Source organism: Semicossyphus pulcher, unplaced genomic scaffold, assembly GCF_022749685.1.
Source record: "Semicossyphus pulcher isolate SPU_LCO1_2020_fin unplaced genomic scaffold, fSemPul1.0.p SCAF_22, whole genome shotgun sequence".
NCBI classification, from domain to species: domain Eukaryota; kingdom Metazoa; phylum Chordata; class Actinopteri; order Labriformes; family Labridae; genus Semicossyphus; species Semicossyphus pulcher.
In genome coordinates, this window is record NW_027211696.1 from 20,021,587 (window position 1) to 20,038,794 (window position 17,208).

General features: G+C 40.8%; 2 protein-coding genes across 7 annotated transcripts in view; one reads left to right on the forward strand and one right to left on the reverse strand.

Moving 5' to 3' along the window:
* LOC138601846 (calcium/calmodulin-dependent protein kinase type II subunit beta) overlaps window positions 1-14,734 on the forward strand; it is a 55,323-nt gene extending 40,589 nt beyond the window's left edge. For 2 of the 6 annotated variants that reach the window (XM_069673104.1, XM_069673103.1), the window contains exons 15-21: window positions 1,589-1,657; window positions 3,301-3,345; window positions 3,925-3,973; window positions 6,662-6,737; window positions 9,064-9,158; window positions 9,239-9,493; window positions 11,152-14,734. In XM_069673104.1, the coding sequence (XP_069529205.1) occupies window positions 1,589-1,657; window positions 3,301-3,345; window positions 3,925-3,973; window positions 6,662-6,737; window positions 9,064-9,158; window positions 9,239-9,492 (588 nt within the window). In that variant the 3' untranslated portion in view covers window position 9,493; window positions 11,152-14,734. The remainder of the gene's footprint in view (window positions 1-1,588; window positions 1,658-3,300; window positions 3,346-3,924; window positions 3,974-6,661; window positions 6,738-9,063; window positions 9,159-9,238; window positions 9,494-11,151) is intronic. The other 4 variants (XM_069673107.1, XM_069673105.1, XM_069673106.1 and 1 more) reach the window with 3 other exon arrangements.
* pargl (poly (ADP-ribose) glycohydrolase, like) overlaps window positions 1-17,208 on the reverse strand; it is a 119,667-nt gene that overhangs the window by 73,083 nt on the left and 29,376 nt on the right. The gene's annotated exons all lie outside the window — the stretch shown is intronic.

The window sequence follows — 17,208 nt, forward strand, 5'->3', positions numbered from 1 at the left end:
TGGTCCATTCGCTCGGACAGGTGAGAACACGCTTTCAAACGCCGTCGCGGACCAAACCACCGGACAGAAAAGACGGGACTCGGTGTGTTTCCAAATGAACCACGGTGCGGTTAGATTAGGCGTGAAAGCACCCTTAGTGTCTGACAGAACTACAGGACGGATCCCTACAGAGACCTTTTGTTAAAGAGCCACGGGACTTTGTAAAATAAGAAACAGCAGTTACATCGCTCTCTTCAAAGCTACCAGACCCCTTTGAAAAAAGTAGTGAATTTATCTTAAAACATGGGAGTTGCTGCTGCCTTGATGGGTTAATTATGTTGTCTTGTTATGTGGAATCCAATCTGACAACTCATGAACAAATAAACTGATCGAGGCAGAGGTAGACGAGCAACTCCCGTGTTCTGCACAGCAAATACTGTTTTTTTTGAAAATCGATGCAGGACATCCCAAAGGAAGCTTTTCTAACATTCTTCCTTCTACATCTTGTCCTGGATAATTTACAAGTTGCAGCTCGCTTGCTCATGCCAAACAAATCTGCCTGGCTTTATAACTGTGGGTGCGGCCTTTTGGGGAAAGTGACGTAAGCTGGAAACTTTGAGACACGTGATGGACACAGGGGCGAACAGTTTAATGCAGTTGAAGAATCATCTCTGAACACATTTCTCTCGCCTACTCTTCTCCCTATTCATGCTGTAATGGCCAGAAATTAGTTTCTGTCTCTTTTCATCTTCAGTCCAACTCGTTTAGCAATTACTGGCAGCCCCGCTGAGGAAAATAACGAGCAGAAAATACTGATATTTAACTGGTTTCCAGCATGAATTTGTTGCTTTTGCTGTTGCCTTCCCGTTTTTGTGCATGCTGTCATAGAAGAGTTGTTGTTTGTGTGTGTCCTTATAAAACCATATGTGTGTATATTTAGCATGTTGTTGGCTGTTTATAGCATCATGTGTGTGTCTGTGTGTGAACGGCCTGTTTAGCCTCTCCGTCCTTTCATAAGCGCTGCGTCTCCGTCCTTTTGACCTCCTCCTCCTCCTCCGCTGAAATGAGGCGGTTGAATGCTGTTTACTCCGGAGGGATGCATTAAGAGATACTAATGTGTGCTGGAAGAGCACATGTAGTTTGTCAAAATGGATGTGATGCTTGTTTCTTTATATGTGACAGATGTTGCAGAGGTTCACAGCTGTCGTTGGTTTCATTTGCCATCTGCCGAATATCATCCAGAGCCAGTGGAAGGCTATGAAAATGAAAAAAGGCCAGACAGAAATATTCCAGCTCTGACTGCGATTGATTTTACTGCAGATAGAAATCAACCAGCGTGATGAATTGTGTAAAACCTTTCTATCTAATTAACACAGTAGTAATAAATGCGTGTCTGGATCTAAAGCGTGTCTGGTTTCTGAGAGCCTGAAAGTTGGACGCTGTTCTCTCTGCCCACTATTTTTGTCTCTGGAGCTCTCTGCTTCTGTCTGCTATTTTTATTCTATTTATTAGTATTTTTACACACTAACCACCCACTTTACAACCAGCAGAAGGCACCTTTCACCATTGTTACTGAGCACTAATGTAGCACTTTGTGTTTCCCGCACAGCCCCAGACAAACAGCACGAGAAACAGCATAGTCACCAGTCCCAAAGGCAACATCCCCTCTGCTGCACTGGTATGCAGCTCTCTGTCCGTCTGTCTGTACACCTTTAAAATGCACAGTCCGTAGGTGTGTGTGTGCAAGAGAAAGCCTTTGTAGAACATGGATTAAAGTTCATACTTTGATGCTGTGACTTTGTGAGGGTTTGCAGCTTTTTTCAAAATCCACAAAAGATCAATACTCTGAAGGGTGTACGTTAAAGGGTTAATCTGGTATTTATAAACCTATTTTGGATCCAAATGACTAATAGGTACAAAAAGTTTTAGATTTCCTCCAGTAGATTGCTTCAGCAGACACAAGACAGGCTGTAATGGCTGCAACGTAATCCTTGTGGGGATATTGATCGATCAAATTACAACCACTAAAAGTTCTTGTTGTTTCCACTGACAGGCTCAGAAGTGTGTGACAACTTTACAGAAAGGATCCCTACAGATATAGACCTTTTTATTACAGAGGAAGATGATTGTTTTAACCACAAACACCTGTTACAATGCTTTCCCTGAAAACCACCAGACTCCATTGATAAAAACATTTATTTGACCTTGTAGAACAGTGGAGTTGTTGCTCCAACGCTGCCACAATAAGTAACTTTTTGTGTCATTGTGTGACTTGAAATAGTTAATTCGGATCCTTTATATTATTTGTAAAACACACAATTAAACAAACCAGCAACTAATGTGTCCTGCAGCTTAAATTCACTGTTTTTTTAATGGAGTCTGGTGAGTCATTCAGACAAAAAAATGTGTACAAATAGGGCCCAGGTTTAAAATTTCAGAATCCTTTGAAGGCCGTTTAAAATTTTCTGAAACAAGAAACAGCCATAACATCGTTCTTTTCAAAGCCACCAGACTCCACTGACAAATACAGGAATTTTAGCTTGTAGAACACATCAGATGCTTGTCTCCTGCTGCCTCGATCAGTTAGTAAGTTTGTCTTATTGTGTTTAGCACAAATATTGTGTTGGATCGAATAGATAATTCAAAACAAGCCATTCAAGATAATTACACGAATAAACTAACTGATTGCTGCAGCGGTAGACCAGCAACTCCTGTGCGCTGCAAAGTAAAAATACTGTTTTTCTTAATGGAGTCTGGTGGCTTTGAAGAAGGTGAAGAAAAAGGATCTCGCTTCTGAACAAAAAAGTTTATCTCTGTGTAATGTTGTCAGACTCTTAGAATAACTATCTGAGCCTGTCAGCGGACATAAGGATTACATTGCAGCCATTACAGCCTGTTTCAAGGCTGCGTGCTGAAGCAATCTACCAGAGTAATTCCAAAAGGTGTGATATGTATTATTTGTTCTAAAGTATGTTGGTTAGTTTTCTTCATGTGATTGTTTTAGATATAATTGTTATGAAATGGGACAAAAAGTGAGAGCTACATTAAAGACACTGGTACGGATCGATCATTAGCGTTGATGGTTTTATTTGGGAACTCTTACAACCATCATCCATCATTAACTCTTTCAGATGTTTATGCAACCATTCAAAACTTTGTCTCTCTCCAAAAAGAAATTATATATCTCACTCACGTCTCCCTCTTTCCATGTATTACTCACATCCTACTCTGTAATGATCTTCCTCTTATGTCTCTCGAACTCTCATTTTGTCGTCATAAAACATCCCTTTCTTTCTTCCTCTCTCTCCATTCTTCCTCCAGGAGCCTCAGACTACTGTTATCCATAATCCAATAGATGGGACCAAGGTACATCCTCCAGCCCGCCCCTCCCTCCCTCCATCGCTCTCTTATCCCTCGTCTTTTATTTCATTTCTCATCCTCGTCTTCAATCTGTCTCTCTTTCCGTGTGGGTTAAACTATTTGGAGAAACCTGTTATTTTGCAGGATTTGTGTATTTGCGTACTTCTGTGTGCGTCTGTTTGTGTATTTCTGCATGAGAGGGATGGATGGAGCGTGAGCTGCTGGAGCTGTGAGGTGTTTTGTTTTCTTATACTGCCCCTCTGTGTTCAGATTAATGGAGCTCAGTGGTTCTTGCTGCAGGCTAAGCAGTCCATGTATGTCAGCAGATTAACTGTGTGTGTCTGAGGCAGCTCAATCCGTAGCTGGGATTGTGCCAGTGTGCAGCTGAGTCTCACGTGCAGCTGTGTTTGTGCTGTAATTTTTTGGCAAAGTTGTTGTGTAAGAATTTTGTCATGTTGTAGATTTTATGGCAGGAAATTAAGTGTGCATGCATTTTTTATGTGTTTATGTGTTTATCAGCGCTTGTGTGTCTGTTCGTGTCTTAATTTTTATGGTAAGCAACATTTCTGTCTGTGCATTTTGCAGGAATCATCTGACAGCAGCAACACCACTATTGAGGACGAGGATGTTAAAGGTAGGCTCCAAAAAATATAAATGCTTAAAAGGGAATTTTTAAATTGGACCCTATTTTTTGGTCAAAATAACAAATAGGTACAACAAGGACAAAGGTGCCTGATCAATGTACGTCTCCTTAAAGTGCTGTTTTTGCCACTGGCAGGCAGTCAGATTGTTATTCTAAGATTCACCAGACTCCATTCAAAAAACTATGATTTTAGACGGGAAGACACAGGAGTTGCTGGTCTACCGTGGCCGCTATCAGCTTGTTTGTTTGTATAATTGTGTGTTACACAAATATTGTACATCATCCGAATGAACTATTTTAAGTCACACAATAACACAAAAACTAACTATAAGAGGCAAATGTAGACCAGCATCTCCTGTGTTCTGAAAGGTTAAATTACTGTTTTTGTCAATGGAGTCTGGTGTCTTTGAAAAAAGCGATGTAACAGCTATTTCTGGTTTTAAAAAATCATCTTCCTCTGTAACAAAAAGGTCTATCTCTGTAGGGATCCTTTCTGTGATGTTGTCAGACTCTTAGAATAACAATCTCAGCCTGTACGTGGAAACAACAAGAACTTTTAGTGGACGCACTTTGATCAGGCGTAGTTGCTCCAAAGGATTACATTGTAGTCATTACAGCCTGTTTCACAGCTGCTGGCTGAAGCTAACTACTGGAGCAATTCAAATACATTTTGTACATGCAATAATTAAGACTTTAAAATGTTAAATAGAAGTGTAAAATTACTTGAACTCCTCTTTGATCACAGGCAGGAAGTGGAAGTTAACTAACAACTGCTACATCCTACATTTACCATAATGCAGTCTGACAGCCTGACTGGTTAACGCCCACTTCCTTTCAAAGTTCATTCCCTCTGTTTGTGCTCAAAGACCGAGCTTGACGACATTACTGTGACATCATCAGGGCTTGATGTTCTAACAGAGCTACAGAGGACATGATATAATTGACTTAGTTTATATTGACTTCATTTTCTGTTTTTGTAATTAAGGTGACCTGAGTAAAATTTAGACTGCTTCATTGGTGACTCTAAATTGCTCGTAGGTGTGAGTGTGAGCGTGAAAGGTTGTGTGTCTCTCTGTGTCAGCCCTGTGATTGACTGTTGACCTGTCTAGGATGAGCGGCATAGATCCTGTGTTGTTGTGACAGCTGGGATAGGATCCAGCCCCCCCTGCGACCCTTAACAGGATAAGCGGCATAGATACTGCGTTGTTGCTGCTTTACTTAAGTGAAGATACATGGAGTCTTATTTAACTTATTATGTCACATTAAAGGCCCGATCAGACCGAATGTGTTTTAGCAGCTGAGGGCTTTTTTGTCATTGTTTTCAATGAGACGCTTTTTGCGCACTGCTTTTGCGTTGCAGAGCTCTGTGCGCCTCACGTTTTTGAGGAAACGTGCCCGACGTCATGGGCGTTTTTTTCTCATTGTCCAATCGGATGAAAGGAGAGGCGGTCCTTCTGTCAGTTTACAATATAACGGTTAGGTTGATGACAGCTATGATTCGGTGGTTGCCTTAACAACAGTGGGAAAAAAAGGCGCATCGAGCTGCTCTTTTTTTAACCGTACGCTTCAACAAAAAAGGCAGTGCGGTGCGCCTCACGATTTACAGCCTGCAAAACGCGCTCTGTCTGATCAGACCCTGAGGGAGGAAGACGGAGAAAAGGAACCATTTATATGAAGGTGGGGTCTTTAGATTTAATTTCACAACACAAACACAGAGATTGAGTGAAGGATTGTAACATGACGTAAATTTACTCTTCTAATACATTCATATGACAGTTGTTACCATACTTTTGCTTAAAACAAATAAGATTTTTGCACAAGTTAAAAATGTGCTTCCAGCTTCTCTTTACATCTTTTCCATTTAATGATTGTTTTTGTAATATTTAAGAGGTTTGGTTGGTCAAAACAAGCATTGGGAAGGCGTTACTTCTGTTTTTTAATCTTTAATAGAGAAAATAATCTGCAATTGTTGAATATAATTTCCACCTCAACCTAGAAAAACTTGCTTTTCCATCGATGCACGAGTGATTTCAATCTTATTGTAGAAAATGTAAAAGTCAAGAAGTCACAGGAGACTTTGTTGAGTACTTTGAGGATGTTTCCTTGTAGCAGAGTATTTTTTACAGTGTGGTATTAGTACTTTTACATAAGTAAAGGATCTAAATACTTCCTCCACTCTACACGGATAGAGAGAGAGAGAGGGAGAGTCAGTCAGAGCGAGATAAGCCTTCCTCTCAGTGCAGGGAGGAAGCGAGGGGAGAAGGACACAGTAAATCTGATCTAAAGGACTGCGACCAGAATAGCATGGTGAGCTCAAGCAACCTCACATGCTAACCCGCAGATATGATGGAGGATGGATGGAGGGAGAGAGTGAAAGCGGAGCAGGACGGAGTGTTTTACTTTTAGTGAAGGCGGACATGTAGGCGAGGGCTGTTCAAGCGCTCATGCAGACGGGGGGGACAAACTTTCTGCATGGAAGTAGTTTCTCTGAGTGCCGGAGGAGGAGCATGGACGAGATTTCACTCACAGGTGAAGCAGAGATGACTGATAAGACTTACAATGAGTAACAAGCTCAGAGGTGAGTCTGAACTGTGAGTGTGTTCTGTGAATGAGTGTTCAGTTGCAGGAGAGCACTGATGCTTTGTGGCGTCATAATGAGGCTGAATTTCTTCTTCACAGCTCGCAAACAGGAGATCATAAAGATCACAGAGCAGCTGATCGAAGCTGTCAACAATGGAGACTTTGAGGCCTACGCGTGAGTCAACACCTCATTCCCTCTTTGCCCATTTACATCTCCGTCTCTGGCACGGTTTGATCCTGTAAAACGAACACTGAAGCTCTCCATCATCAGAGAAACCATTAATATGATGGACATACAAATGTGTTTTGTGTTTCCATCAAGAGATTACAGAGTAATTCCAGGCATCGTTTTATCCTCTCTCTCTCTCCCTCTCTCTCTCTCACACACACAATTAAGAACAATGCTTTCAGATGGAGTTGGGGAGGGGAGGGGAGGGTGGGTAAAGTGTGTCTGCGGTGATGGAGACACACTTCCGACAGTAAAAATAGAACAGATGAGAGGTCATGCACGACGGAGATAATAATGGATAATAGAGTGCACAATCAAAGCGATGCATTAATACATTAAAACCATGTGATAATGAGTCAGAATTTAAGTAAATACTTCAACTTTACGTGGGACTTCATCGGTCAAAAGTTTAGATTGATTACAAACTTGAGTTTATAAGATTTAGAGCCAAAATATTGAGTTTCTAAATCCAAATAATGAACCTAACGTTTATGACACGGTTAGTCAAAATAATGATTCTTAAAGGGACAGTTCAGGTGTTTTTAAGGTGGGGCTGTAAGAGGAACTTCTACTTACAGTAGATAACAGTCAGCACGGCTCCTGTTAGGAGAACAGGAGTTCCCACACTGAAGCTAAGCTAAGCACGGCTGCAGACGGGTCAGGAGTACCACGTACTGTAGCCACTTAAAAGAGTCCTACATATAAACAAACACTTCAGTTGAAGTGTATTTTAGCTTCACGTTGATGTCACACAGCCCTTTCCCTCTGCACTATGTCTCACTATGCACAACAGCATATCAGATCAGCTGTTCAGGTCAGCGGTTTGTAGAAGAGACAACGACGTGCTGTTCACGGTGGAGGACATTGTTTTTCTACGCATGTTGTTTGTCCGGGTAGCACCGACTGAACTCTCACTTCACTTTTCTGTAGACACCACCGTTGGTGCCGGTGTTTTTCTGGACTGTTCACACAGAGAGCTGCTTGGTCACTATTTAGATTGCACCAAGTTCTGTTGAGTGATAATGGCCTTAGATAAAGGTGGCTAGCTGAATGTAAACATCTAGCCAGTGTGCTACGTGCAGCAGCGTAACATAACTGTGATGGGCCCTGGTGCAAATATTTTTTTGGGCTCTCTCCTTAGCCCTAAACAGAAGTCCACGCTCGTGCACACATACATGCATGGACACACACACAACCACAATTCAGCCCATGATCAGAACCACGGACAGCAGCCGTAGCAACACGTTTATCAAACAGCCTTTACACTACAAAACATCCGTATGTTGATCAGCATAAAACACACAGCCACAAGAAAAGCACAGGAGCTTTATATCGTATGCACACACATCACAATTACATGCAGACTTCAACTTCAGGTACACATTTCCCAACATATGGCAGGTAACAACTATTATTATTATTATTATGTAGGACTTTAAGTGGCTGAAGTACGTGGTACTCCTGACCACGTCTGCAGTGATGCTTAGCTGAGCTTCAGTGTAAGAACTTCGATCAGCTTCTCCGAACAGGGGCCGTGCTGTAGTTAGTACACTCACTACTGATAAATACCTCATACACTCACTTCAAAAAACCCGAACTATCCCTTTAAGTGTTAATGTGTAAATGTTACATGGTCACAGTTTGTGCGTTAATAAGTCAGAAGTATAAAAGAAAAAAAAAGTCAAACATTTTCACAACATTTATTAGTTGCTAAGTTAAAACTACGCCGCTACGAAGTCAACATTATGAGACGGTCGGTCAGGAGTTATGAGATTGTAAATCAACACTCTGAGCTAATCAGTGATTTTAACTCATTAGTGATGATTAACTCATTATTAAGTCCAAAATTAAAGTTACTAAGTCAGAAATATAAGAGACGAAATTTAAAACTGGACAGATACTAATTTAAAGTTGCAATATTTGAAGTCAAAGTTATACAGGTCAAATTTTGTCTTAAGAGTCATGATGATGAGTTACTAAGTGACCTACAGCTAGTTAACACTGTTATCATGATACTAAACATCAGCTTCTCCTGCTGGTGGCGATGAGCTTCTCTAGATGTGATACAGTACCTTATATTGGTACTGTGATGTCATCAGAATTGGGGCGGGGCCAACTCGGTCTAAGCTATGTTCATTATTGGTTCACAGTTGCTGGAATAATGGCATTCATGATAATTATCAATAAACACACAGTATAAAAGCACAATTACCACTTTAAAAACACGATTCAGCGTTTATAAGATGATTTTTATTTTGACCTTTTTCTGCAGGAAGATCTGCGACCCCGGTCTGACCTCGTTTGAACCAGAGGGGCTGGGTAACCTGGTGGAGGGGATGGACTTCCACAGATTTTACTTTGACAATCGTAAGCAGCAATTCGAACTGTAATTTCTGTATTAACGGTGTGACTCAGCTGTTGACAAATTTAAACTTTTTGCTCTAAAGATCCCTCTCTCCCGTCAGTCCTATCCAAGAACAGCAAACCCATCCACACCACCATCCTCAACCCTCACGTGCATATGATCGGGGACGACGCTGCCTGCATCGCCTACATACGCCTGACGCAGTTTGTGGACGAGCAGGGCCGTCCCCGCTCCAGCCAATCAGAAGAGACCAGAGTATGGCACCGCAGGGACAGCCGGTGGCAAAACGTCCACTTCCACTGCTCAGGAGCTCCTGCTGCCCCCATGCAGGGATGAGGTAACCACAGAGTCACAGAGTCACAACATTCTGTTAGAAGAAGTTAAACATTTGAGGAAATTTGCTCGTTTGCTGAAAGTTATGTGAGATGATTGATAATACTTTTATGTCTGTGTCAGCTGTTAGCTTAGCTTGGCTTAGCCTAGCTTAGAAGTTGTTGATATCTATCCTAAGATCCTACAAAATAGGCTAAACAAGTCTAAACAAGTCAGTGATTATGTAGAGGTAGCAACAAGCCCCCCAGCAGCTGGCCTGTAGCATAGCTTAGCATAAAGACTAAAAGAGATAAGGAACATCAAGCCTGGACCGATCCAAAGCTAACTCTCCCCAGCTCCCTGATAAACACCTGATATGGCATATATTTAATCTGGGCTAAAATGTTAAAACAGCATGTTGTTTTATGGAGGTCATGTCCTGAACTATTTCTCGGCAGGGTGCAGTGATTTCAGTTTTAGAGGTGCTGATAGGCTGATTTTTTTCTACCTGTGGACAGAGACAGGTTAAGTGTTTCCTCCTGCTTCCAGACTTTATTCTAAACTATGAACACTGTGTCCTGACTCTAGCTTCACATTTAAAGGACAGTGGCATTCATCTTTTCTTTTAAATCTCTGCAAGAAAACTGATATAACAGTTGAGACCAAAAACAGAGCTAGAAGGAGACTGAATATTGGACTGAGGCTTATTTAGGCTGACCATATTTTCAAACCCCATGACCGTGGTGCTTAAGTGCACACCCCACATTCATTTATGATCCAAGTGTGTGCTTTTGAACGCACCATGGGCATTTATGTCATTGTGGGGAGCTAACATTTCACTGCTAAGCTACGAAGCGCAACTTTTAACACCATGTACCACAGACTGTATAAAAAGATAGCTAACATGAAGTGAAGCCAAACCCTCTCTATCGCCCCCTGCTGACTGGCTGCAGTATAGCTCATAAAGCCCGCCTCCTCCATGTTAACAGATGGGACATGAGTCAAACTATAAAATCAAAATACACATCAAATACATTTTTCTCAAACATGGTTTCTGTCAGTATAGTTAGTTCTTATCATGCTGATTTATGTCCAAGTGTTCATTTTTCTGACAAGTTTACTTTTAATTAGTTATTAGAAAAAATGTATTTGTCGTGTATTTTGATTTTATAGTTTGACTCATGTCCCATCTGTTAACATGGAGGAGGCGGGCTTTATGAGCTATACTGCAGCCAGTCAGCAGGGGGCGACAGAGAGGGTGTGGCTTCACTTTTAGGGAGCCGTCATGTCGGCCATCTTTTTATACAGTCTGTAGAAAATACAGATGTTATCTTTAGCAGGACAGCTCACCGTTTGCATACCAACAGGTTCTGTCAGAAACAGCATCAAAGGCTTTGATAGTCACATTTGACACGTAGGCACAGCCTTGTCAACAACCCATTTCTTGATTAACACACATACAGAGAAATCAGCGTTCAATAGTTGTTTCTGTTTTGAAAATGTTGGAAAACTGGACATTCCGGTGTTTAACAGATATTGGTTGACACACCTTGAAACCAGGACAACCCTGAACAAAGTTAACGAACAATATCAACTTTAACATGTCACAGCTGTCCAACCTATTGCAGCTTCAAAACTCACTGCATGCACACACACTGAACTCTTGTTCTCCTTCCTTCCCAGAGACTCGTGACGAGGCAGAGAGGAGCAGAAAGGGAACAAGTGGATGATCCGAGAGAGCGTATCAGCACCGAGAGAGAGGCGCAGGTGGATGGAGGGTGGCTTAAAGGAGTCTGAAGAGTCTGATTTAAGGGATCGTGGTCATCCTCCTGCGCTCTGCACACCCACCTCGCTCTTCTCTCTCTCTCTTTGTCTCTTTATCACCTCAAACACAGACAGACACTCCCATCGCCAAAACCCACGCTACAGCAGAGGGCATATCAGCCAAAAAACGGAAACTCTTTCGCCTGCGTCTCGTCTTCAGTCGGCCTGTTTGTGGCTGCAGAAGCCAAACCTCCTCCTTTTATTCGTTCTGTGCAGCGTGGCGCTCTCCTGCTGAAGATTTCCCCTTTTACTTCTCCAGTTATTGTTCCTTAATCTAGTATTATTATGGCTGCTGTCTGTTGTTGTGCTCTTTCAACTGTACAGTATATTTATTAGTCATCCTGATATCTTCTTTTTTTTATAACGAGCATGTCTCTTATTACCCGTGGCTGTTTTTCTGCACGACTAAGGCTGCCTGTGTGAAATGAAACAGCACCACGTGTCTCACAGAGGAGGAGAGAGCAGTGGGTGTGTTTAATTATCCGTTTTGTTTTGTTCAATGGAGCTTTTCTTTCTTCCTCTGGAGTGTGTTTGACCCTGAACCGACGCCTCCGTGTTCTTCGGACCCCTCTGAGCCGCTCTGTGAGACAGTGAAAACCATGCAGCATGCTAAGATATATCCGTCCGATTCTCTATGTACTGAACATTGCAAGTTAACTACTGAGATTATGACAATGGTTGAAATTATAGTATCACGCTGTTTATGTAAACTCCCAGTTTCATCGTGGTGGCTTGACTACAATTACGCTGTAGATGGTATTTAATTGCATGATATTCCGAGTTAATAACATTGGTAAGTTGGGTGTTATCGTGCATTTTGTTGATTTTTCTCTTTTTGGACTGAACTGTCGGTGAGCTTTTATCTATTGCCTCTTTTTTCTGGGCTTTGTAAGTGCATAAACTTCAATCTTTGTGTTCATATGATAGTGTAGTGTACGAGGATACAGGTGGGGATCACGACTGAATATGCCTTTTAAAGAAACGCTGGATCCAGGTCAGTTTTAAAATCCTTTACTGTATCAAAACCAAACTTACATAAGACGGGATTCTAAATCACCTTTTATGTTTGTAACACAACTTTAAATCAGGGTCTTAATTTAATTATCCTGGGCTAGCTAAACAACGCACTGCTATCAGGGACGAATAGCCAACATAAGTCAGAATAATTTGACCCACAAAACAAATTGTTTTTAATTATTTGGATTTTTAAAAAACCTTTGTGTTATGCCCTGACATAGAAGTTTCTCGCCATAGACTGTTTATAAGAAGTGGACGTAGCCACTGTGACGCCACCTATTGGTTCGTGGACTACTGAGTTCGTGAGTTTGGCATTTTTGCCGCCGCCATCTTTTTTTCTGCAGCCAAAAGTGGCTGAAACTGGAGAGGAGCCAGGTGTCAGAGGATGCTAAGTAATCAGCTAATGCTTAGCCTAGCTTTGTTAGCAAGGAGCATCATTAATTCACTCACTTTGATGCTACTTTTGGCTAGCAAAAGACAGGCTTTAAATTAAAATGAACAGACAGTTGACTCCTCAGAGTGTCTCTTATTACAACTGAACAAGTGTTTTTCTGCTCGCCCAGGTAGCCTCTCCTCTTTCTGGTCTGTGTGACTCTAAATGGGAGCATCAGTGACTAAATGAACATCAGGCTGTGTTGAAGAAGACTTAGGTAGGAAATGTTGATATTCTGATTGTGATTCTGAAAATGTTTACGTAGGGAAGAAATCAAGACAGACGTAGGACCAGTTTCCGATAGACTTGTTTTTGCAGTGGAGTCGCCCCCTCGTGGCCTTTAGAAAGAATGCAGGTTCAACACACATCTGCATTGACTTCACTTTTGAAACCAAGAGGCTACGTCCACTTCCTATATACAGTCTATGGCAAAATCCATTTATCTCGAAAGCTCTAGAAATGTATTGGTTGGTATTTATTGTTTTTTTTTAGCCAATAAGAGGTGAGAGGTCGTTCTAATCCTTTTGAAGAATCCTTAACCCTTAAAGTGACTATAAATTATATCATTTATATCTGTAAGAAATATAATATATTTAAGAAATGACGATGTAAAAAAAGTGTTACAAAGCTGTCTCGGTGGATAACTATATTATTTTTGTTAAATCTCAGAGCTCTCAGTGAATTTTTATTGTCCTAAAAAAAGTCAATTTTAATCAGTATAATACTTCAAGTACTTTCTGGTAGAACAGCAACTGTTTGGTGTGCTGTAAAGACCCTCTAAGTGTACAGTAGCCCTCCACAAGAGGGCGCCAACATCCAGGAGCAGAGAATTCTCAACAGCAGTCAGCCGCAGGGTTCAAACACAGATATGAGCTGCGTTGTGCTCTGAGCTGGGTGTTGGTCCCTGAAACTGATAAGCAGAGTGTGAGAGGAGGAGCTGTGAGGGAGATAAAGACCGACTAATACAGAAGGTCGTCCCAGGACTTCAGCTGCTTCACTTCAAACAGCATTTACAGTATTTTTAAAGATTGCTTTGGCTCACACATTACTCTGAAAATCTAAACAATGCATGTATTTATTATTAATCAGCAACAGTTTGATAATCAATCAATCATTTAATCTTTTCTTGAGCAAATGTGACTTTAAGATCCATTTATCTTTTCTTTTATTGTTGTTAACTGAAAATAAGCAGTTTGAAAATGTTTAAAAAGTAGGATTGGGGAGCTTATAAAGAGCTGATAAATCTGTTAGTGAAAGGAACAGTCAGAGCAATAATGAATATAGATAATCTGCCTTTTCCTTTCTTTCTTTCCCCCGCAGATATTCATAATGGTGAAATAAAATGATATATTGTTTTTAAATAATTGTTACATTTAAAACCAGAATGAGGTTTTATAGGACAGAAATGTGGTTAAATATTGCTTACTTTGTTTGTACGGCAGCATTTTAAGTTTGCACCTGAGCATTTGTGCACATTGAAAGTGAGCCAAAGCAATCCTAAAATACTGCTAATCTTAATTATAGCTGTTAGTCCCATGGAGCCTGTGCTTTCGGCAATTTAATTACCCAAATGAGTTCTTAAATAAGTATCACAAAGACCCTCTGCAGGTTCTGTTTGGTGTATTTTTATCTGCACTTTTGAACCTGCCCCACTTCCTGTCCAGGCCAAACCCTAAAAATATCAGCGCTTTAATAGGATCACTGGTCACTTAGTGTCATTGTCCTGTTTGGCAAACGATCCGTATTCCATTAATTATTTCTTGGCTGCAGCTCAAAAGCAGCTTCGTGGTTTATTTCCTTCAGTTGATGGATGAGGAGACGAGTGGAGATGAACGCTGCTGAGTGTGAAACAGAGATTTCTTTTTTTTTTTACATTTATTATACTGATGATGATGATTCCTCTCTCTGGTGTGCATTCCAAGTCTTATCAATATTCAAATGTGATCAGATGTAATCAGTGTGTGAACCAATAAAATGACAATGCAGAGAGCACCTTAGTGTTAGTCCTCTTATCTCACACAGAACACAATGATCCTGTGCTGTTTGTTTGTGTGCATGTGCTCTTTTATTGGTTATTTGTGGTAATCCAGTCAGAGCAGAGTCTAACCCGAGTCCAACCAGCAGATGATCAGTGGGTGCTGATTACAGTAGCTGGAGAGTAACTCAGAACATCTAGACAAGACGTGTCATTAAGTAAAACATTTTTAGAATAATATTTTACAGGCGGAATATTCCAACAAAACCAATATGGCTGCCGATAAAGTGAATTTTTCAACTTTTCAACCTTTTCTATGCAGATGATGCAGCGTTTCTCACTAATGTGATGAATTCTAAAGTACCTGCTTTTTGAAAAGGATAACTTTGTAATACAATATGTAACATTATTATACTTTGTAAATCAACATTAGTGCAATCAGCAGCTGTTCAGCTGCGATGCCGATGTGCGGCAGAAAGTGCTGGGAGGATTGTAAACTATGGAGTCAGAGCGCCCTCTGCTGGACAAACTACATGATAACATCATTGCTAAACCACTCCAAGCATTGTTTTCTGCATTAAATGTTAAATGATTCATTTCGACCCATAACCAAAAACATACATGATACAGACACGGTCATTGTAAACACAGAATCATGTCTCACGACCTGACACGGTTAAGTTCTTTTACTTACTTTTCCAGAGGTAATCAGTTTCCTCATTGTTTTTAAGTAAATTTAACTTAGAATTTATGGTGCAGTTTTACCTTTGATAATTCAACTACAGTTTGCTCAACATAGATCTGTACTTTTACTTTTAGTTTCTTGTAATGGCATATTTAACTTAAAGGATCTGAGCAGAGCGCTCTCTCCTCTGTTCCTTCACTGTCACTTTGTCAGGAAGGTCATTAAGTTGATCTTTACATAATCAGCGTCAGGACAAAGGTTGACTTTTATTGCTCAGTTGTACTGTGAATAAAGTACATCTAGCAGCTGAACAAGAACCTATAAATGTAACTGCTGTTAAAGTAGGCTATACAATTTATGTTTTAACCAGAGTTCAGGAGATCAAAGAGACTATGTCTGGAATTACGGTAAAAATTTATTTGAGTCTGGACTGGTTGGAAAAAGTTCAGTTTACAAGTGAAGTCACATTCAACATCAATCGTCTGCATTTAACATACATTAAATATAAAATATTTAGTCATATTGTTTTACAACCGCGTCATACTGACAGATATTCATGAGGCTGTACCTGTAACTGTTCATACACCAGGTATAGTTGCTGACAAATAGCCTACTTATTATATAATAATGCGTTATAAACTGTAAATTAGTTAAAATAACTACTTAGAAATCTTGAATAGAGTCAAATAAATGATTCAACGGTAACGTTTTCTTTCTGTTTCTCCAGTTTTTTGTACTTTCAGTGTCTTGTGATACAACCGTTCCTTGTTTTTCTTGACGTCACCTACGTCATGACGCTGATCAGCACCAAAGTGATTAGACAGTGCTCGAGCGCACGAGTCACCCACTCAGGTCCCCCGCTGCTGACAGTTTACACACTGCATCTTGCTCGCGCTCAGCACAGGACAGTGCTGCGTTAGCTTATCATTTACTACACGGGAGACTGTGGAGGAAGCAGCACGAGCGTCAACGAGTCTGAGGAAAAGGTAACAAGCTCTAAAAGTAAAAGGTTTAGCCGAAGTTAAAGCTCAGTTGTGTGACTAAAGAGATTTTACCTTAGTGCTGTGTGGGACAGCCACACGGACGGTACAATTTTTAATAGTTTGAATGCGCTCGAGCGTTCAACGGTCGGTGTTTGTGCATGTATTAGGCTACTGGCGTTGTGAGGGCATATCTGATCATAGTGTTATTTTATGGGGACAAATTGAGTTACCAACACTAAAATCATGAAATGTAACAGTTAAGACTTGTTATAAGTCCAAGATTTTGTTGAAGGTAAACTTGTGGGTAGGTTTAATGGTAAGGGTTGGACATGTAGTGGTTACAGTTCAGGTTCTTCATGTCAGAGATATTTCCCCTGAAGGGATGGATACAACATTGTGTGCGTTTACTAGAAGGGTTGGGTTTGGCGTGTACTGTTACTGTACCTGTTTTTTGTGATTATGATTGTTCCAGTCCTCGTCTGTTAGCTACATTTAAGATGTACTGGACTGTACTCTAATGTTGATATAATCTGGTCTGCTCATATTTAGAACTAAAGCTGACTTTCCACTGCAGGGACTTTTCCCCAGAGCCCAGGAACCTTTGGACGTACACTGCTGGGACCAGGGTCTAAATAAAGTTCCAGTAACATTATTTACCCCCACAAAGGTCCCTGCTTGGCTGGTTGTTGTTAGACTGTATATAAGAGGTGGATGTAGCCTCTGGCTTGAAGAGGAAAGCAAATGAGGAAGTGCCTTAAACCTGCATTCTTTCTAACAGCCTCGTTGCAAAAGAAGTCAGATTGTACGAAACCAGAGGGGGAAA